Source organism: Phocoena sinus, chromosome 12 (assembly GCF_008692025.1).
Source record: "Phocoena sinus isolate mPhoSin1 chromosome 12, mPhoSin1.pri, whole genome shotgun sequence".
NCBI lineage: Eukaryota > Metazoa > Chordata > Mammalia > Artiodactyla > Phocoenidae > Phocoena > Phocoena sinus.
The window spans coordinates 54,269,367-54,292,672 of NC_045774.1; the positions used below are offsets into that span (position 1 = coordinate 54,269,367).

The 23,306-nt window shown below is 35.8% G+C and overlaps 1 protein-coding gene across 7 annotated transcripts in view; it reads left to right on the forward strand.

Annotated features, from left to right (window-relative positions):
- The window catches only part of HACE1 (HECT domain and ankyrin repeat containing E3 ubiquitin protein ligase 1), a 95,877-nt gene that overhangs the window by 28,224 nt on the left and 44,347 nt on the right, over positions 1-23,306 (forward strand). For 5 of the 7 annotated variants that reach the window (XM_032651117.1, XM_032651118.1, XM_032651120.1 and 2 more), the window contains 5 exons: positions 3,615-3,697; positions 11,264-11,360; positions 12,309-12,410; positions 13,410-13,516; positions 19,287-19,437. In XM_032651117.1, the coding sequence (XP_032507008.1) occupies positions 3,615-3,697; positions 11,264-11,360; positions 12,309-12,410; positions 13,410-13,516; positions 19,287-19,437 (540 nt within the window). Of the gene's footprint in view, positions 1-3,614; positions 3,698-6,374; positions 9,866-11,263; positions 11,361-12,308; positions 12,411-13,409; positions 13,517-19,286; positions 19,438-23,306 lie in introns of all 7 variants that reach the window. The other 2 variants (XM_032651123.1, XM_032651124.1) reach the window with 2 other exon arrangements.

A 23,306-nucleotide genomic window follows, 5' to 3' on the forward strand; every position in this document is an offset into this window, starting at 1 on the left:
AACTTCTAGGTCAGATATCAAAAAGGGCAAAGCCATGATCAAAAGGTTCAAGTGGGCCTTGCCTTATAATAACTTAAATGCTTATTTTCTTATATTTTTGAGAGCAGTACTTGACCACTTGTCCACAGTTTAAGAATTATATAGCTGATAATAAAGTTTTATGTAACCATGTTTCTATTACATAGATTTTCAAATTCCTCCTGAGATAGAAATTCAAATAGTAATAATACATGAATACTATATCTTAAAATATTTTATTTTTATCAAAATCTTTGTAATAAAAAATTATAGTCCTTTAAATCACCCTTCTTTGTCAATTCACAATCACTAGGCGGCAATTTTCAACTCTTTTAGCTTTTCTTCTGGTATCTATTTCCACATAATATGCTTCTACTGCTCTTTCTCAATTTATGACTTTTAGATATCACTGAATCATTTCTTGTTATGGTGAGTGAGTGTTTAACTCATTTAAATCCTCTTCCCATGCCCTGTCGCCCCATTTCTAAAATTAATTATATCATAAATTTTAATGAGACTATTAGTTGCATATACAGTTAGGTAAATATTGTTTACTGCTGAGTCAAGTAGTGAACTATAATAACATTTTCTACTAGGGTGACTATTAGCTTAGCTCAGGTTTTTTTTTTTTTTTGGTGAATCAGTAGTTCTTCCTATATGCTCCCACAGAATCTTTTTCAGTACTGTTTTCTTCAAAGACAAGTTCATTAGATAATGTCACTCCATTGTTTTTCTCTAAACCTGGGAATTTCTTGATATCTTCTGTGTTTGATCTTCAGTATTGTAGATTCCACATCTTCTATTTTGATGTATTCCCTTGTTTGGAGGAGGATATCCTCCAGTAGCTTCTTGAGAAAAGGTGCGTTGGAGGTAATTTTTTGGAAATCTTACATAGCTAAGCCTATTTCTTATTTAAAAGCATGTATTTGAATGATAGTGTGGCTGGCTATAGAATTCTACATTGGAAGTCATTCACCTTACAATTTTGAGGGCATTTCACCTTTTAAATTTCAGTGTTGCTGTTGAAAAGTTTAATGTCAATCTGGATTCTGTTTATCTCTGGAATCTTACATCACCAGTATTATGAAATTTCACTTTGATGTGCCTTGTTGAAGGTCTTTTAATTTATTAGACTGGACACTGGTGAGCCTTTTCAATCTGGCAACTTGTGTCCTTCAGTTCTGGGAAATTTTTTGGTATTATTTCTTGATTACTTCGTTTTGGTCTCCCACCTCCTTCATTTTCTTTATTCTGAATTTCTACAGTGACTCCCTGGATTGATCTACTAGTTTTCTCATTTTTCCTGTTTTCCTTTGTCTTTTTGTTTCTTGTATAGTTTTTCAACATTGTATTTCTAACTTCTATTGAATTTTTATTTCTTCCATCATATTTTTGATATCTTATTCTCTGAATATTTTTCCCCTAGCATCTTGTTTTTGTCCCATGGATAGTATTTTTTCTTTTCTCTCTGAGGGTATCAGTTACTTTTCTAATATTTGTTGCTGTTTTTTGGTTCCCTTTATTGTCTTTATTTTTCTTACTTCCTTTTTCTGTTTGTTTTTCAGGTTAGAGGCCTGCTTCACTTGTGTCTTAAACATCGTCTGTCCATTCATGTATAGTGGTGAGGCACTGAAATAGGGCTGAAAGCGTCGTGTACATGAGCTGGGTTTGTTGACTGGTCTCACTGTACGTCAGGGTTTTTTAATCTTGACACTATTGATATTTGGGGCCTGAACATTCTTTGTTGTGGGGCCTGTATGTAGATTGTCAGATGTTTAGACGTACCCTGGCCTCTACCCACTAGCTGCCAACTGGACCCTCCCTTCTATAGTAATGAAAATCAAAAAAGTCTCCCAGCATTGCTGAATGTCCCCTTGTGGCCAACTGGGCTATTTCACTGGTGTCTGTAATGCCAGTATCAGTCAGACTCTTCTCTGGTGCCACTTTCCAGAGAGGAAACCTTCAGTCTCCTCCTGCTTAAGCTTTTAAGCCTGGCTACTGGATTTCTGGGAGCCTAGTGGAGCATGGGGGCTGGAGGTTTTCACTTAATTAGTTGTTTTCAGCATGGCTGCTCATCCCTGCTTTTCCCTGTATTTCTTGTCTGCCAGTCCAGAGCCTCACTGTTCACTTTGTCCAGATAATAAACCTCCCTACTTCCAAGACAGATAGGGAGGGATAGTGGCTAACTGTATGGGATGGGGAGGAAGGGTCCTGGGGGAGGGCCCAGCTGTTAGGTTTTCAACTACTTCTCCTGTCTTAGCTCTATATAACTATCCCTGTCTTCCAAGATACCTGTTACTTCCAATTCCTGTGTCGTGTGTGTGTTCGGTAGTGAGAATTTGGTGGTTTCTTGTTGGAATCTGCATTTGCAGACACTTAGACTTCAGCTTTCTTTGATCTGCTAAGTCAGTTACTCTTCTTTCACTTGCTTGCCATTTTCCTAAAACTTCTGACTTATCTAGTATGTGTTGTATTCTTTGCTGTTCTTCCTTCGAGTTTGTAGTCTTAATATTTTGCTGACAATGTACTAGGGTTTAGAGCAGCAATAAAGATGAACATGTGTGTTCAATCCAGAAGTAATTATTAAACAGTCTAATTCCAAAAACATTTAAGTTTTTACATCTTATCTTCCTTTTTGCAGGAGAAACTAAAATGAAGATCATAAGAATTAAAACCAGAAAAGATTCTCTTTTTTAAGGTTTTTCAGGCAAGCCTTGCTGTATTCCTAATCATCAGATTTTTTTTTTTTTTTTTTTTTTGCGGTATGCGGGCCTCTCACTGTTGTGGCCTCTCCCGTTGCGGAGCACAGGCTCCGGACGCCCAGGCTCAGCGGCCATGGGTCACGGGCGCAGCCGCTCCGCGGCATGTGGGATCCTCCCGGACCGGGGCACAAACCCGCGTCCCCTGCATCGGCAGGCAGACTCTCAACCACTGCGCCACCAGGGAAGCCCAAATCATCAGATATTTATTTTTTAAATTTTATATTAGCTTATTTTCCCTTAGTACACATCAAATGATTGCAGAAGTAGAGCTTAGGGGACAATCAGAGAAACTGAGTCAGTATTGGTGACTGTCAGTAGCAAAAGGACTTCTTAGCTTTTTAATATTTTATACTTTAATAATTGTCCTCTTTGAATTTTGAGAAAGAGCTCTGGTACCAACTTTTTGTTTTTAGAGGCAAAAAACTCTGGTTTTTAATAAAATTCAGAAATCTAGAGCAGCACTGTCCAGTGCTGCCACATGTGGCTATTTAAACTTAATTATAATAAAATAAAATTTAAAATTCTGTGTCTCAGTTGTACTAGCCACATTTCAAGTCCTTTGGTAGCTACTACACATGTCAGTGATTTTCTAGAACCTTCCCAGGTTAACACAATTTACATTACATTGATAATTCCACATATACTGTGTAGCGCCTGAGGCTCAGAGCTTACCAAAAAGTGGAATTTGTTCAGCCATCATAATTGGCATGTTCCTACTCTTTTTTCTTTAAAGCTTCAGGTTGTGGTGAGAACTTTCCTTATATGGACTAAAATTGTGATAACTGTGTCTTTGTTCAACTTCTCTGGCTTTACTTTTGTTTCTTTTTCCCCCAGACAGTGCAATGCTTGCTAGACAGTGGTGCTGATATTAACAGGCCGAATGTATCAGGAGCCACTCCATTGTACTTTGCTTGCAGGTATGATAATTTATATTGCCAGATGCTCTCATTAAAGAATGTTGAATCTGCTATTTTTCCAAACACAAACATTTGTGTGTATTTTCTAAAACTCCTCCCTTCCTAGAAATACTATGCTCCCTTTTAAGATGAAGTATATAGCATTATGGTTCTGTTACTTAACTGCATGATGAAAAGTGTTTTATATTGCCAGTGTTTTTATATATTGTAAGTGGGAGCTTTGGATTTACTTGATTACTTAGATTTTAGAATTACTTAGTAATAAAAAAGACATACCAATAATCCAGTAACTTTCATAGTTTTCTTTATCAAGTATCAAGTTAGTTCCAATGGGATAAGCTATTAAAGTATGCCTTAGTTCAGAGCCATGTCTTTGCTTTCTCTGGATTTGTAACTTTAAAAAATTTCTTGAATCATTCTTGTTAGATATTGAGTTATGCATTAAGTTGTTTTTAATACTCTGTCCTGGTTCATTTTCTTTTTTCTTTTTTTCTGGTTCATTTTCCTAAAGCATATGTTTTGTTCATTGATTCATTCATGTAATAAGCATTTAGTTAGCATTCACTGTGTGCCATGCATTATTATAGGCATTAGTGATACAGTAATAAATAAACCCCAGTCCTTAAGGAGCTAACAGTGTAATAATTATACACATACCCGGCCCCCCCCATAATATGTTATGTAAATTTAGTTGCAATTAGGAGCAGTTCACAATACACTTGATTTTTCTTTTTGGTTTAGATTACAGGAATTGTAGTATTTATTTAGGCTCTATTTTAGATATAAAGCTCTCCAGAAAGCTCCTCTTTTCTTATCCTTTTTCCTGTTTTATGTCATTTTACTGGAGGTTTGTTTTGTGTTTTTTTTTTTTTTTTTGCCGTATGTGGGCCTCTCACTGTTGCGGCCTCTCACGTTGCGGAGCGCAGGCTCCGGACGCGCAGGCTCAGTGGCCATGGCTCACGGGCCCAGCCGCTCCACGGCACACGGGATCCTCCCGGACCGGGGCATGAACCCGTGTCCCCTGCATCGGCAGGCGGACGCTCAACCACTGCGCCACCAGGGAAGCCCTTGTTTTATGTTTTATTTTTAATTTTTATAATTTTTTTTGGCCTCACCATGTGGCTTGTGGGATTTTAGTTCCCCGACCAGGGGTCAAACCTGGGCCCTGACATTGAAAAGTGGTGAGTCCTAACCACTGGACTGCCAGGGAATTCCCTGGAGCTTTGTTTAAAATGAAAGATCTGCTTTTCTTCTCGTTTAGCTTTTCTTTAGGGTCTCTGATGTTGCTTTGGTCTGACTGATTCAAATCATCATTGAACAGCCTTGAATTAGAATACAAGGACTTTTGGACCTCTAGACTTCTCAATCTTACCTGAATCCAGGCTTTTTCTTATGTTATACTTAAAATTTGATTGCTTGGCTAGAACACAAATTCCTTTTTTAGTGTCCTGAATTTATGAATAATATCATTGTTTGATTCCCTGAAATCATATCCTGTCTTGAGGGGTTATCTTTAGATCAGACGTTTCTTTGAAGCTTCAGATTTGAATGTCCATCTACCTGATATACATCATCACTTGCAAGTCTCATAGAATCTCAGATATTAGCATGTCCAAAATATAGCTTCTGATTTCCTTTTCAAACCTTTCCTCCAGTTTTTCTCATCTCAGTCATTGGAACCGTTATCTTCTCAGTTGTGTAAACCAGAAACTAGGTCATTAATTTTTATTTCTGTCTCTCTCTCTGACCCTCACCTTGGAATATATTAGTAAGTTCTGTAAATTTCACTTTCAGAATACATTCTGAATCTCATTACTGCTCTCCACCTCACTAAACCACCTTAAATTTTTTACTTCTTGTCTAGAATACTGCAGTAGTCTCTTAACTGGTCTTCCAGATTCCTCTGTTGTTTCCCTCCCTTCTGTTCTTTCCTCAGAAGCCAAAGTGACCTTCTAAAAAATGAATGGGCTGTTGTCACTTTGTGCTTAAACCTTGTATTTAAACTTTTCAGTGCCTCTTTGTTGCATTTCCAATAAAATCCACGTGACCTGTATGGTCTGACCCTGCTTAGCTCACTGTGCTTCAGCCACGTTGGTTCTCTTTGAGTTCCCCCAATTCATCAGACTCTTTCCAGCAGGCTTTTCTATGTGCTATTTATTTTGCCTGAAACCTTCTTCGTAGGGTTTTTATGTGGCTGCCTCCATGTCAGTGCCTCACTGTTACTTTTTAGGAAAGAATTCCTGATGAATCTAGGTAGGCCTCTCCCCATATTTCCTATCACAGTATCATGATCATTTCTTTCGTAGCACTTTGTACTTTGTATTTTATAGTGTTTATGTACTTGTTTATAGTGTGTCTCCCCTGCTAGACTGAAAGCCCAATGAAAGCAAGAATTTTGTTTTATTCATCACTTTATATTCCATGTGTAGTATAGTGCTTTGTGCTTAGATGCTTAGTAAATGTTTTTGAATGAGTGAATCACTATAGTTACGTTTTTGAAAAATATATAAAATAATGCCATGTATACTGGTAAAATATAGGTATATATTAGTGTTACATAACTGTGATATTGTATAGTAGTCTGAGCATAGGGTTATGGTAAAAGAATTTTTTAGAAGTACTTTCTGCTAGTATTGTATAGCCATCATTAAGTTTTTTTTTTTTTTTTTTGCGGTAGGCGGGCCTCTCACTGTTGTGGCCTCTCCCGTCGCGGAGCAACAGGCTCCGGACGCGCAGGCTCAGCGGCCATGGCTCACGGGCCCAGCCGCTCCGTGGCATGTGGGATCTTCCCGGACCGAGGCACGAACCCGTGTCCCCTGCATCGGCAGGCGGACTCTCAACCACTGCGCCACCAGGGAAGCCCCATCATTAAGTTTTTTTTTTTTTTTTTTATTAAGTTTTAATCTAGCAAACATTAGCTCTCTTTGAACAAAGATGGCTAAGCAAATATGATTAAAATTGAAACTAGAATATAAATTCTTCATTGTTGCAGGATGATAAATATGGAAAATGGTTCATTTTATAGGCAGACTTCTAATTATATTCATGATATCTAGATAGAGGTATACATTAAAAATTATAAATTATTCCCAATGTATTGTCTCTGATAAATGAAAGGGAAAGGAATGTCAGAAATAGAACAGGTTGATCCTGCAGACAAGTTACAGGGCTCTAAGATAAAAAGCTGAACTTAATGTAAATTTTTATTGTTGAGGGATGTTACTAGATATGTCATATGTCTAGTTCAGTGATTAACTCCTAAAACTGTTTTCTTTAAATCGAAAATGTATTAAAATATATAGGAGGCAGGGTTCAAATCCCATCCCCAAAGCTATGCAACTTTAGTCAAGTTTCTTGACCTCTGAAGCTTTGTTTCTTTGTAAAGTTGAAATGCTGATATCTGCCTCGTGGGACTACAGTGATAATTCAATGAGGTGGCTTATATAAAGCATCCTGCAGAGGATTTTATGTGGTACGCGGGCCTCTCACTGTTGTGGCCTCTCCCGCTGCGGAGCACAGGCTCCGGACGCGCAGGCTCAGCGGCCATGGCTCACGGGCCCAGCCACTCCGCGGCATGTGGGATCCTCCTGGACCGGGGCACGAACCCGTGTCCCCTGCATAGGCAGGCGGACTCTCAACCACTGCGCCACCAGGGAAGCCCTGTGCAGAGGATTTTATACTTAGTAGTTGGTAGGTGCTCACTAAGCTCTAGTACACTTTTCCACACCCAGTGAGCACAGAGTTGTATTGTCCTCTTTCAATTTCATTGCAATGCATGGTTTTCTAAGAAATTTGACTCTTATCCCATCATACAGGCAGGCCTTTCCTTCTTTCCTTTGTATTCTATTCTAATTCTGAGCACTATTTAATAAAGTAATGCTTCTGTGAGTGAGTCATTTCAGATTGATTTTGACCTAAAATTATGACAGGAAGTATTTCCCAGCCACTTTTCCTCTCTAGGTATTTTGTACAAGACATTCTAATTCACTAGCTTTCTTTCATGTGGACTATAGGCACACATATATTGACCCCCCAGCCCATTCAGCTGCCTTTGTTTCCAGGACTTTTATGTGGTATCTGCAAATGCTTCAGGTCCTTAAATGATTAGATTGGTTTTATATTTGTCATAATACTTCCCATTCCCTTAACTGGGTTCCTCAACTAAAGGTTTGGATGTATAATGATTTTCAAATATTTTCTGTATCTGCAGATAACTTTTATTCTGTAAAGGAAAGCAAGGTTTAGCTGGGGTTACATAGATACAGTAAATTAGTGAGATTTTTATGGAATTTGGGAGGTCTGTAATAAAGTGAGAAACAGGTTAAGATTCTGAACATAGTTTGCAGCTACTGCTAAGCAACTCCTTTCAGTTAGGAAACTCACAAAGTAGCCACGTGAAACAGTCCATAGATTCAAAATTGCAAACTTTTAGAATAGAAAAGGACCATTAGAAAATATGGCCTCTTTGTTTCATAAGCAGCTCCAAAAAGTGTTGTTATATATATAGTACACATGCACTGTTAGCCAAATTTTCAAATTGTATCACTGCAAAGCCTGAAGTTAGGAGACTTGAAAGTGCTTGAGAAATCAGTTCTAAGTGCTTTAGAAGCACTACAGGTTTGTTATTAGTTAAATCTTTGCCAACTTCTTAGTTTCCAGAAAATACACTGGCATTTCCTTGAAGAGAGTATTATCTCAATCAATATAAAAAAAATAAGTTCAATTGTAAAGAATAATTATTCATTGAGCAAATTTTTGCAGTTATTTGAATTGAAAAGTCTTTCATGCGATACTTTGAGCAGTCTGTAACAGGATGATCTTTATCTTTTGCAATATTACACATGGAGCACTTGAGCCCGTAATGAAGTTATGCAGATTTTATATATTATTAGCAATCATTTCTTTTAATTTACTTTTGAAATGAAATGCCACCTGTTCACAGATGAGATTTTAATGTAGTTTTAGAAATTACTCCAGCTTTCTAAAAATGTCATAGTGGTATTTTTTTCTTGATATTAATTATTCTTGTCGCTATATGTGGTACAAAATTAATCCTAAATAACAATTCGGGTCTTTTTGTTATTTTTGTGTAGCTTAGTACATTATTTAATGCTTACTTGTCAGATGAATGGTATCTAAAATTAAAGCCCTCAACTCAGCAAGTATATTGAGTACATGTTATAAGCCATGCTTGGTGTTATAGAACAAGGGTATTGTCAAGAAGTTTATAGTTTAGTTGGAAAGATTAAACACATCTAACACAGATAATAACTGTAAAAGAAATGTCATTAAAGTTGAGCAGAATAGCTTTGCAAATCTGGGTTTCTCAGAACCTTGGGTCCTAGCAAAGAAATCACTGACTTCTTAAATAAATTAAGCTCAAGTTAGTTTCTTTTCACTTAGGTATTATACGGAATAGAACAGTGTTAATTATAAAATAATTCCTATTAGCTGTAATATATAATGTGTTGGCCAGCATGCCCAGCTGACAAATGTAGACTAGTAAAATTAGTTTTACTAAATTTTTTTTGTAGATTTTTCTTAATGTAGACTAGTAAAATTAGTTACTGTTGCTTTTGGAGGGATTGCTGATGCACTTACTTTCTTGATTTTCTGCTTTTTCTGGAGTAAATTAGATATTGTTCTTAAGTTAGTTTTCGTCTGTCGGTATTTGTATTAAGGAAGGTAATCAATATTACAGTAAAGTATCAAGAGAGTGATATACCTAATGCCTGCCACCAGCTTCCTAGTATGATCCTGTTTTTTTAAATTAAGTCCAATTATACTTTATGCAGCCTCATTTTGTGGAAAAGAAAGAATAGGTTGTTTTTATTTGTTTGTTTTAAGTTTCTGAGGAATCTGTGTAGTCTTTATGAAATAACATACCTTTTTAGGTAATGGTACTGTGGGAAGAGTATTGGTCTAGAAGACCAGAGATCTGAGTTCTAGTTTCACTTGTGCTTGAATAGTAATTTTTTTCATCTACAAAATAAAATTCTTTTTCTTAAATTAATTTTTATTGGAGTATATTTGCTTTACAATGTTGTGTTAGTTTCTACTGTATAGCAAAATGAATCAGCTATACGTATACATATATCCCCTCTTTTTTGGATTTCCTTCCCATGTAGGTCACCACAGAGCACTGAGTAGAGTTCCCTGAGCTATACAGTAGGTTCTCATTAGTTATCTATTTTATACACAGTATCAATAGTGTATTATGTCAATCCCAATCTCCCAATTCATCCCACCTCCCTGCTTTCCCCCCTTGGTGTCCATATGTTTGTTCTCTATGTCTGTGTCTCTATTTCTGCTTTGCAAATAAGATCATCTATACCATTTTTCTAGATCCCACATATATGCGTTAATATATGATATTTGTTTTTCTTTCTGACTTACTTCACTCTGTATGTCAGTCTCTAGGTCCATCCACGTCTCTACAAATGACCCAATTTCATTCCTTTTTATGGCTGAGTAATATTCCATTGTATATACATACCACATCTTCTTTATCCATTCTTCTGTTGATGGACATTTAGGTTGCTTCCATGTCCTGGCTATTGTAAATAGTGCTGCAATGAACATTGGGGTGCATGTGTCTTTTTGAATTATGGTTTTCTCTAGGTATATGCCCAGTAGTGGGATTGCTGTGGTAGTTCTATTTTTAGTTTTTTAAGGAACCTCCATACTGTTCTCCATAGTGGCTGTATCAGTTTACAAAATAAAATTCTTTGATGAGATACTCTTCCAAACTGTATGACTTCCTTGGGCATTTTGTAAAATTAGCTTTAAACTTTAATGTCCCTGCATTATAAATTTATTATTTATTGTCTGTGTCTAGGATCAGATTAGCTCATTTAATAACGAAATGTAGACTCTAGTGATTATTACCCCCAAAGCAGCTTCCTCCTAGCTTAAAGAGTGGTTGTTAAACCTACTTGAAAGAACAATTAGAGAGAATGGGGCATGTGGATGAGAGTTGTTCATTCTAGGTCAGATTGAATAGCTGTCAGCAGAAGCCAAACTGAGTGGGTTGATAAAATGAAGGTTGGCATTTAGTTAGTATTTTTGGCTAATGAATCCCCCCCATTTACTCATTTTGATATTTGTCTTTTCTCCTTCCTTTGTTTTTATTTTTTTACCACATATTAAAGTGTCATAAAATGTACTTTATTTTTGAGTATTGAGGTTCTTTTGGACTAAGAAGTCTGGAGACTTGGATGTATGTGGTAGGAAGGTGGTCAGGCTAGAGTTGAGAAGGAAAAGATTGGAAGAAAAAAATAAAGCATAAGCCTGAGTACCAGCAACTTATCCCAAAATATTATGATTTATTGTAGGTAATGTGTCCCAAGTTCAATTCTAAGATTCAGTAGGCCAGTTTCTTATCTACATTGTAAAAATATGACTTAACGTTGGGAAGTTTTTCTAACGGTTGAGGTTGTAGTTCAGATCTTCCTCTCAATTTTTTAAGATTATTAATCCTCTGTTGATTGATACTAACTGTCCATAATTTATAGAGAAAGACTTAAAATTAAAAAGATTATATGTTTAAACTTTGTTTCTGTACAGTCATGGTCAGAGAGACACAGCACAGATTCTTCTGTTGCGAGGAGCCAAATACCTGCCAGATAAAAATGGAGTAAGCCCTCTGGATTTATGTGTGCAGGTACGCTGTTCACGTATGTTCTTAGTCCCTTACTTCGTAAGAGAAACCGACAAGATCACTTTTTTTTCCTCAAATGAGAGGATGGGTGCAAAGATTTTTATTCTGTTAAGAATATGATCTTTAAAAGGAACTGTGATAGTATAAGAAATATATATTGGTCTTTATCCCAGTTCCTAACACAAGAGCTTCTAAGACCCTTGGAATCTCCAGAGTGATAAGCATGTCTTTTTGTACATTAATGAGATGAGTGGTGGCTGAAAGGCCCTAGGTAGCTTCAGGAACAGGGCTGGTTGACAGGTGAGCCAACCATGTAATTAGAAGGCAATTTCCTCCCCCACCCCCAGGGAGGAGTCAGGGGCTAGAGACTGAGTTTAGTCCTTCAGGCCTGTGTAATGGAAGTTTCATAAAAACCCTAAACAGTGTGGTTCTCAGAGAGCTTCTGGGTTGGTGAACACATCAAAGTGCTGGGAGGGTGGCATGCCCAGTGAGGGCATGGAAGCTCTGTGCCCCTTCCCACATACTTTGCCCTATGCATCTTTTCCATTTGCCTGTTCCTGAGTTGTAGCCTTTATAATAAACAGGTAATGGTAAATAGTTTCCCTGAGTTCTGTGAGCTGTTCTAGCAAATTATCAAACCTGAGGAGGAGGTCGAGGGAGTTCCTTACTTACAGCTGGTTAGTCAGAAGTATGGGTGACCTGGACTTGTGATGGCTTTTGAAGTGGGGGGCACTCTTGTGGGACGGAACCCTTCTGTGTGGTCTGCCCTAACTCTAGGCAGTTAGCATGATAATTGAATTAAATTGGACACCCAATCGGTATCCACAGAGAATTGGAGAATTGGTTGGTATGGAAATCCCACATATTTGGTGTCAGACTTATATATAAAACAAATGTTTTCCTTTAGGAGTTTTGTTTTTAAACCTAGATAATTTTAAATCTTGTTTTTAGGGTGGATATGGAGAGACTTGTGAAGTATTAATTCAGTATCACCCTAGGCTTTTCCAGACAATTATTCAAATGACACAGAATGAAGATCTCCGAGAAAACATGGTAATGTAATTGTGCTGGTAGCTATTAAATGAACAAGCTTTTTTTTTTTAATTAATTAATTTATTTTAGGCTGCATTGGGTCTTCGTTGCTGCATGTGGGCTTTCTCTAGTTGTGGCGAGCGGGGGCTACTCTTTGGTGTGGTGCGCAGGCTTCTCATTTTGGTGGCTTCTCTTGTTGTGGACCACAAGCTCTAGGCATGTGGGCTTCAGTAGTTGTGGCATGTGGGCTCGGTAGTTGTGGCTCGCGGGCTCTAGAGCTCAGGTTCAGTAGTTGCGGCACACGGGCTTAGTTGCTCCGTGGCATGTGGGATCTTCACGGACCAGGGCTTGAACCAGTGCCCCTGGCAGGAGGATTCTTAACCACTGCACCACGAGGGAAGCCCCTGAACAAGCTTTGTTCATGTTTGGTGTATATGGCATCTTACAAATGTGTCTATTGATTTTATTATTATAAATATTTAAGTAATTTGAATTGGCTTATCTGCATTATAGGTTAAGTATGAATTATATAAGAATTAATAAACTTTATGCTAATATTTGGCCCTATGAGTCTTCTGTCCTCTGTGCCTTTGATCTCTCCTTAAGATAATTAGAATATTTCCCATAGGTAGAGGAAAAGAATCTAAGGAGGAATATCATGTTACGATTAGTAATCACTAGTTTACTGAGCTCTGTATTTGTTAATAGTTCTACTCTTTGAATAATTACAGAGTTTTTTTCTTACATATTTAGAAGTTTGGAATTAATTTTCCATAAATAAACTTGGTGATTTCTGTTCTCTCTATTTATACGTTTTCACTGGGTGATTTTGAACAAACATTGTATGTCATCTTATCTCTTTATAAGCTTTTGATTTTATGCAAGACCAAATAACTGTAAAGGACTTGGTTTCAGCTAATTGAGCTTTGGGATACTTACTAAACTAATAGGTACTTATTTTCTTGACAAAGTTTAGTGGATTATTATGTAATCACATTTTTTTATTTGTAAAAAAATTAGTTACGGCAAGTTCTGGAGCATTTATCTCAGCAAAGTGAGAACCAGTATTTAAAGATTCTAACAAGCCTTGCTGAAGTTGCCACAACAAATGGTCATAAGTTGCTGAGGTAAGTGTTTCACAATATAAGCAAATCAGTAGGCAGCAATATCTGTCAGCTTCGTCACTTTTTAGGCTTTTCTGGGAATAGTGTATTTTGTTGATTATTTTGTTGATGTCTTTTGTCAGTGTTAAGATGTTCCAAACATTTGTTGAGTTATCACTGTTGTTTGTTGTTTTAAAGGATCAGGGCAATCAGCTATTCCTGAGGAGACTTTAGCCTGTCTAAAGAGACTAAAAATAGAGACTTACTTAAGTGGATTTGGACTTCTGTGTCTAGAATTTTAGAAAATGATTGCTTAGACTAGTCATGTAAGTAAAATGTTCATAGAGAAGAATCAAGAACGTAGTTTAGGAATCTTGATCAGTAATTTACAAAACTGGGTATAGGCTACTGTTCAGCCTTGCAGTATTATACCCTCATGCGTCTTTATAAAGTTTTCTCCCTGAACTGTCCTGCTCAGTTCAGTTCTTTGTTTTTTTCCAATTCTGTGGTTTTAATGGCTCATCACTAAGTCCTTGAAGTTAGTGCCTTTATATATTTTCCTGTACCTCCGCTTGTTTGTGTGTGGTTAGTCACCCCAGTTAGGAGTAAACAGCCATTTAAAAATGATTAAGGTGTTATTTCTTAGCTTAAATTTGGCCTACTTCTGTTATGGATGCTTTCTTCCTTTGATTGGGTTTGCCAAAAAGTTCGTTTGGATTTTTCCGTAAGCTGGAAAACCCAAATGAACTTTTTGGCTAACCCAATAGTTTTCTTTTCATGTCAACTTTTAATACATTGACAGTATTAGAATAGGTCGTGGTCTTCTCTCACCTTTGTATGTGGAACTGGACTTTGTTCCTCCCAACTGTATGCTGCTTCTGTAAATCAGCTACATTGTCAAGTCCATTATGTTAGCCCTTTATTCCTGTCTTCCTTTGTACTTTTCATATACTTCAGACCAGAATCACACTGTGTACTGTTTGCTTAGAAGGCCCCTTAACACTTCATGGTCCAAGATTACTTTCTTGTGTCTTTTTAGCTGTTAAGTCTTTCTTCAGCAGTCCTACTCAGTATGCCATTTGCTAATTTTTCTATTATTCTCTTTCTACTTTTGAGGCTACTTTAAACTTGGTCTGTAAGATTCATTGAATTCCAGCTTTACATAATGCTCTCCTTTTATTAGTCATTTCTGTTAATCCATTTATATGATGAGGACTTTCTAAGACATACTGAATAAAAGCATGGGCTCTGGAGTCAGCTAGACTCATATTTAATCCAGACATCACCATTTACTGTGTGACCCCAGCAAGTAACTTTTTGGAGTTTCCTTTCATCATCCATCCATCTATCCAATACATATTTTTGAGTGCCTGCTATCCTAACTAGGCCATCTGCTAGATAGCAGTGAGTAAAACAGACAAGATCTTACCCTACACTTAATTTACAGTCTAGTCAGGATTTTATTTCCTTGTTGGAAAATGATAGTAAATATCTTAATGAATTGTTGTAAGAATGAAATGATACGGTTCTGTAAGCATAGTGCCAACCATGTAGTAGAGATGATGATGCTGGTGATAATGATGGTTCTTTTTTAAATTCCTCATAATACCTTAACCTGTTTTCCTACATTAGAAAACTTGTTTTTTCTACTTAAATCTCTGCCCTATTTTCTGCTCTTCCTAATAATCAGAAAGCATTTATGTTTCTCTGTTTTTATTTTAAGTTCACCTTTAATACGTACTTAAGCAGGTTCTAATAAGCTAAAGAGCATTCAGATACATTATTTCCTTTACACCTCACAGTGACTTTGTGATTTAGGTATTATCTCCATTTTATATATAAGAAAATTGAATTTCAGTGATTTTGCTAGGCTAGAAGAACCAGGATTTACATCCTTACTAATGGATAAAGAGCAGATCCTGGGCTCCAATTTAGCTCTTAAAAATGACAGCGATATTAGTGGAACAGTAGAAACAGGGTAGGAAAGAGGGATCCATGCCAGAACAAGTTTTAAAATTACCTTGCTAGACTTACTGCCTCACCATTTACAATGATGCCTTTCCTATGTCTTATGGAGTATGTTATTATGGCCAGTTTGGTCTGTAAACATCTCTTTGTTGGGATTGGTAACCAGTATTGGTTATTAGTATTGTGTTAGAATTTACTGTATTGGTACCATCTTGGCAAAACCTAGTCTTCCTGCTGTGTTTCTCCTTTACTCTCCCACTACTACCACATCCACACTCCTTTACTCTCACACTACTACCACACCCACAACACTTTGGAAACCAGTGGTGGGAGTTTTTATTCCCCACACCAAGCAATTCTTTGACACCAGCCGGGTGTCCTACAGTTTACCTCAGTTCTGCCTAGAGATGGCATTAGATCCCACAGGTTAAGGGCTCAGTTCTAGGAGACTGTCCCCCACCACAGATGCCACTTGGAATTAGTGGATCCGCAGATTACCCACAACTTTTGTTACCTGACTACAGATCAGAGGTTTTCATGACCTCCTCCCCTTTGGATTCAGTTATTTCCTAGAGCAGGTCACAGAATTCAGGGAAACACTTTTGTTTACCAGTTTTTAAAAGAATATGATAAAGGATATTGATGAACAACCAGATGAATAGATACATAGGATGAGCTCTGGGAGGGTCCATAGTACAGGAGCTTCTGTCCCCATAGAGTTGGGGAATGTCACTCTCCCAGTTTGTGGATGTGTTCGTCAACTTGGAAGCTCCCTGAACCCCCCATATTTTTGTTTTTTATATGGAGGTTTCATCACATGGGTGTGTTGATCATTAACTCCATTTCCAGCCCCCACCCTTCTCTGGATAATGGGGGATAAGGCTGAAAATTCCAAGTCTCTAATCATTGCTTGGTCTTTCTGGTGACCAGCCCCCATCCAAAAGCCCACTAAGAGTTGCCTCATTAGAATAAAAGCTACTGCTATCACCCAGGAAATTCCGAGGGATTTAGGAGCTCTGTGTCAGGAACCAGGGTCAGAGACCCAATATGAGAACAGAAGGTGCTCCTAGTGCACTTATCACTTCAGAAATTACAGGGTTTTTAGGAGCTCTGTGCCAGGAAAAAGGCTGGGGGCAGAAAACATATATTTTTCTGTTATCTCACAGCTACCAAAGTAGATTGTTAAGAGGACCTCAAATACAAACCATTCCCCCCTGCCAATTTAGTTTAATGGTACTTTTGCAGGTTGTCTTCCTTTTGTTCATTTGTCAATCATTTTATGTTTCTTAACCCACAATGTGATGTAATTTTGGCCACTTATTTTAATAGATATTTTAGTTAAAAAAATAATTCAAATACATATTAATTAGCGGCAATTGAGGTGTTATTTAGCATACTTTCGGAAAAATGGATAGCCTTTTTGTCTAAGTGATTCTAGGAATATTTGCTGAAGATAATAAATATTTACTGAGGGCCCTTTTGCACATAGTGTTGTGTTTCACTAAATAAGTGAGTCATCTTGCTTCCTATATATTTATGATTGAAGGTAAAGATAGTTACAAATGTGCAAATGAAAAGAGAATTCACAGCTATTTGCTAAGTAAGACACTGAATGAAAGTATAATCTTATATTAACAAAGGTAAGTACATTGACAGGGCTTTGAATTAGGAAACTAATTTTTAAACTTTTATTTTGAGACCTGGTGGCTTGGGAAGAAATTATCATTTTGTGATGAGCTGGAGCAGTTTGTGATGAAGTTTGGATTTTATGATCTTTTTGTATAATACGAAAGAGATATTTCACTGGTTGGAAAGTGAAAAACGACATTTTTTAGATCAGTGACTTAATTGGAAGAAGTTTAAACTGGGTAAAGTAATATTTATATAGTCTAATAATCTTATATTAGACTGTTATTAGACTATATTAATAATTGATGACGTCCAGACTCCATTGTATAAGAGAATACTTCTTACCTTAAGGTAACTCATGAAGTTCCCTAAATCAGGTACTTAAAACAAATATTTATATATATGGTAATTTCACAGATGAAAATTAAATTCACATCATTCTCATAGAAGAATTTTTTGTTGTTGTTGTTTCGGTTTGGTTTTTTTTGTTTTGTTTTTTTTTTGCGGTACGCGGGCCTCTCACTGCTTCGGCCTCTCCCGTTGCGGAGCACAGGCTCCAGACGCGCAGGCTCAGAGGCCATGGCTCACGGGCCTATCCGCTCCGCGGCATGTGGGATCTTCCCGGACCGGGGCATGAACCCGTGCCCCCTGCATCGGCAGGCGGATTCTCAACCACTGTGCCACCAGGGAAGCCCTCATAGAATAATTTGAGAGTCATTGGAGTTAACTTTTCCAATAGCTGCAACACAATATAAAAAGGAAATAGTTTCAACCATACTGCATTTCTCTTTTGTCAGTCTCAACAATCTTATGATATAGAATTAAAAACAACTTTGTAAAGACAAATATGTAAAAATCAGTGTGAGTTAACCTAATGATTCTATACACATTTGATTCAAAGTTAGTAAAACAAAGAAAAAGTTTTGCTAATGTGTTGTAGCTATCCCAGTCAAATACAGTATGGATAGCAAGCTAGTATTTTACTAACACTTGTAACTGATAGCTAATTTTTATGTATAGTTTTTAACAATTTAATAATTTTTAGAATGAGAAAACAACATGAATGTTGAAGTAAAAATGTCAGGAAATTTTGGTTCAGTTGTCACCAGAATAGAAAATACTCTCTGATTTTTCACTTATCAAATCTGAATACTTAGAATAGGCATTTGCTATTTCCACATAACTAATCATTATTGTTTTTCATGTTAGAGGATACCTAAAAATACCATAGAGGAAGATTTTAATGAACTGAGGAAGATAGAGTAAGCTTTGATGATTAAACTTATGCAAAGGCAGTCATATCATTCTGCCCAAATGTCATGCAACTCTTTACTCTGCTTTTGTGTAACCATTGTAATACAAGATAACTGATGTTGGAGGTTTCAAAATAAAACCACCCCTGAAAAACAGCAACAAGTTTTTTTTTAAGATCTATCATTAGATTCAATACACATTTACCCTAACTCCTACAGTTTCTCTGTGGAAGAGTAATGATTGATATTCATGATGATGATGAACAATCCCCAGGCACTGGGATTTTGAAGGGCTTTTTGATTAGTCAAAGAAAGTTTATATTATATTTAATACGGTTTAGTATTAATTGGATCAGTCTTTTTCATAGTAGGATGTATTTCCCTTATTTATATACAGTCATAAGACAACCCGTAATATGGAGAACCACCCTGATACAGATAGTAACTTTAAGATTATTCAATTTGTACATGTTCTGTATGTGAACAATTGGTTACTATTCTGGGATGAGTTAGGGAAGATGGTGTTATGGATAGAATAGTAGAGTTCAGGCTCTACAATTCAGTTGTGGGTTGGCCTAAGATCATAATCAACATTCCTACTATTGGTTCTCAGTGAAATGTTCTCAGAGTTCTAAAGAATTAATTTAATTTATAAATATACTGTTCTATACTGGTGATTTTCTTCATATTTTATGCTTTGATCATTGGTTATATTCTAGTTACTTAAAAGTAAATAAATCATTCACATGCAATCCAAATAATGTACATTTGCTAACTTCCTGGTAGACAAAACATTCCATCCCATATCATGACAGGAAAGAAATTTTATTCGTTAAATTATGAAACAGATGGTAAATGTAATGAAAATGTTTTAAAATCAGTATTTTAAGATGTAATTTGTTTTATTCCATCTAATCTGTTCATATTTTAATTTTTATTTTCAGCATATCTAGTAATTATGATGCTCAAATGAAGAGCCTTTTAAGGATTGTGAGAATATTTTGTCATGTCTTTCGAATTGGTCCATCCTCTCCCAGTAATGGAATCGATATGGGCTACAATGGGAATAAAACTCCAAGAAGCCAGGTGTTCAAGGTCAGAAAAGTATATGATGTTGTTAGGAAGATAGATGTAAAAGAGATGAATTTGACAAAGCATACATTCATTAATTGGAAACCTCATAAACAGGATGTAAATTTGGTTTATACCAGTGATTGACACGTTGTAAACTAAGACCTTTTTCCTTTCATCTCTGTCTAATCAGCAGCAAGTCTCATTTGGTGAGCTTTCTGTTTTTCTTACAAGTAAAATTTTAATTTCAGTAGTGTTTTATTCTAAGGGTAAAGGTATTTAATGTTTAAATATAATTAAATCTACTTTTTTTATTGGATTATAGGTCCTAAATGCAGCCATCACGATTTTTAAAAAATATGTCTTATTCAGAAAGAAGACATCCGGTTTTTAATTAGGTTTTATTATCGTTTGTGTTATGTGTGTGTCCGTGTATGTTTTTTTTTAAATACGTTTACTTTCATTTATTGGGTTTATTAACAATTCCTTGGGTAACTTCAAGGAAGAAACATTGAGGTATTTTCTTAATGTATTTTATATTGCTTTAGCTGCTGCTTCTTTACAAGCACATTTATGAATGGAATCCTTGGAAGAAAGATTTCCAAGGCAGTGTAACCATGCCAAATTACAATTTTGTGAAGTAAGCAAAATGTACATGACTATAATGGCTATTGTTAATAAATGTACATGACTATAATTGCTATTGTTAATGCTTTTTTATGGCATTACATTTTCAAATAACTCAGATTTTGGACAAATGTGTAATTTAATAATTGTTTTCATGTTATTTTTTTAAAGGTAATTTATCTGGAGAGCTTTTCATAGTATAAAATCAGCTTTTGGGTTCATGAAAAATTATATTTCTTTAAACAGTCTTTTAGGTATAAATATAGGTTGTCTATCCAAAAGGTGATATAAATGTTTTTATGTGCCACATCCTCAAAAACGAGTTGTGATTGACAGCTTTACTTATCTATAAAATTTGAAGTTATATAAAGTTAAATTAATGATGTATGCTAAATGATTCTATTCTTACATGGCAAGTTTTTGGCAGACACAAATAAATGGTTAGCAAGCATTTTGACACTAGTCAATTCTTTAATACCTGGAATAGGTATGATAACCTTTTAGAATAGGTATGTATCAGTTTCTGTGCATCTGTTCGTCTGCTTCAGGCTCTTTTTTTTTTTACATTGGTGCAGGAGTGTTCAGCCACATATGTGCATGCTTCTCCCTCCCCCCGCAGTTGTGCGTGCGAGTGTGTGTGTGTGTGTATGTGTCTTTTTCTTCCTTCTTTTATTTTCCCCTATTGTGCCATCTTCTGGAAGAAGGAAGTTATGCATCTTCTTGTAATTCAGATTTTAGCTTTTCAACGTACCACTTCCTTTAATACTAGTTAGAAGTGATAGCTTCCTGTCTTTGTAAAATTTGAATTTGAATTATTGATCCTCTGTTTTGTTAGTGCTGTTTTAAGTGAGTTTCACTGCTCAAACATTCATATTACAGGAAGTTGTTCTTAATGTGTTCTAATATGACTCATGCAGTTTGTTACTGAAACTTCTCCTGATTGATTTTTCTACTTGTCCTTCTACTCATCTGTAATGATGAATGAAAATCAAACCAGGTATAGATATGGTCACTATTGACAAATTGAGTATATATTATATTTATTATTGTCTTATTTTTTGTTAAAATTTCAATTTGCCACCTGTTGCTAATGATATCAGAAAATACTTATGTGCTAAGTAACCTCTTTATAGGCGTTTAGTGCTTGATTTAAATGTTATTTTTCTATCTAGACCGTCAGTACAGATAAAACAGAGTAGAAAAGGATATTATTGCTTTTCTTTTAGCTTTTCTTTTATGGAATCCAGACTCTTTGTTTCATTGTTATATATCAATGATATATATAATATATAAGGTTCTTTCCTTCTCTTTTATTTCATTTGTTAGTATCTTTATTTCTCTTTTTAAGGTTTTTTTTTTTTTCCCCTGTATCATTGACAACTGCCTTTGTCTCTGTCTTTGTCTTATTTTCTCTTAAATTTTGACCTTTCACTTTGGTAAAACATTTTTGTTACAAACGCAGCCAGTTTTTTAAAACATTAACAAGTGTTACTCTTAAGGAACTGATTAATCTCTTTCTATCTAATTTTATGAATTAAATGTGGACTCTTTGGAGGATGGCAAAATGATCTGCCCTCCTACTTACACGGATAAAAATAGAAACTACACTGTCATCCATGTATTTAAGGTCTTTTCATTTTGGGATGATTGAAGTTGTAAAAATCTGAACCATCTGGTCAGTTGCTGCAATTTTAGATTGGAAATACCATTTTAATTTTTACCACATTTTGTCTATGGTAGCAATTGATCCCTACTTTCTATTTCATTAACTAGTTACTGTGTCACTTTATTGTTGGGGTTAGCTAATGGGTTTTCCATTAAGAATGAGTGGGTTTATAGGCCATGTGTTTGTAGTAGGTTTGTTTAACATCCTGTTATTAGTTTCCTGATTTATCTTAGAAGTCCTTTAAGTTAATCTTAACACTTAGCCCTTCTTTTCAGTGTTAAGAGATTTTTATCTAGAGCCTTGTGAACTTTGGAACATCTGAAGGAGAAAGTAGTTCTGGTTATAGGAGTAGGGTGAGCATGGGGAAGAGAGTTTAGGCTTCTTGAATCTTGATATGCTCCTTTTTTGTGAGTAGTAAGCTGTGACTATTAACGGTTTCATAGAATTATAATTGGAAATTTGGAAGCCAAGAAAGATTGAGAAACTTTTAACTTTAAGATCTTATCTTTTGGATCGTGGCATTTGACATTATCAAGTTGAGAACAGTCTGATTGACAGAGAATTTCAAGATGCTATTAATAAGTTTGTTAGTAAAATGCTTTCCATTTGACACATGGATCTTGAGATTTTTTAAATTGTCCAACAAGTTTGGGATTATATATTATAGCTTTGACTTGTTAACTTGAAATGTTTTGAAAATCATGTATGCTTGTCAAATCGTTGTTATAGGTAGAATATAATTCTGTGGTGAAGCTCACTCAATAATATGAAATGAAGTAATACTTCCATAGTGCCAAGAAGCCTAATATTTTCCATAGTCATTGACTCATTTTTCTGTAACAGTTAATATGTACGGTACTTTGTATTGATGTTTTTTATCATTATTATGTATGAGTATAAAAAAGCCTCATAGATATGGTTTGCAATTGTTAATTTTTAATTTTTTAAATTTATTTTAACCCTTTCTGTCTGTGACTGCTACTACAGTTAGAAATTAAAGTTATTTTCACAGTATTCTTTTTGTTATTGAGGAATGAATTTTCTGAACAAGTCTTCAAAGGGACAGCTCCCTAGGTAAAAATGCTTTAAGGTTGGGATTTAGTTTTAGTGCATGTGTGAATGAATAAATAAACAGTGGGAAAAAGAGAAAACTAAAGAAAAGCCCAAGATGATTTACTACTTCTTTTTTTCCCTCATTCTCTTTTAATTCTTTGCTGTGCTACTTTATTGAAAACTCTAGCTTTTCTCGGTATCTTTATTGTCGCTATCATTTTTACACCGATCTGGCTGTTTTTGGATATTACTTCTGGAATGATTCAGAATTCACCTTTAATTTTTGCAGGTTGTTAGTATTTGAGAATAGGATGGTCATAGTTCAGGCTCAGCACTCTCATCCACGTGAGGAGCAGGTATCACTTCCAGCCTTAGCCTTCATCTCTATCTAGTGTGAGGATTTTCTGGGTTTTAGTCCTTCTCACTTAGAGGCCAGTTATTCCTTTTTCCTTTTGTTTCAAGCAGTTTTTCATCACCACCTGTTCTTTGTTTTTTGGAAGTTCATTTTTTGATGAAAGCTAAATAGTTTTGCTGACATAAGAAGTTC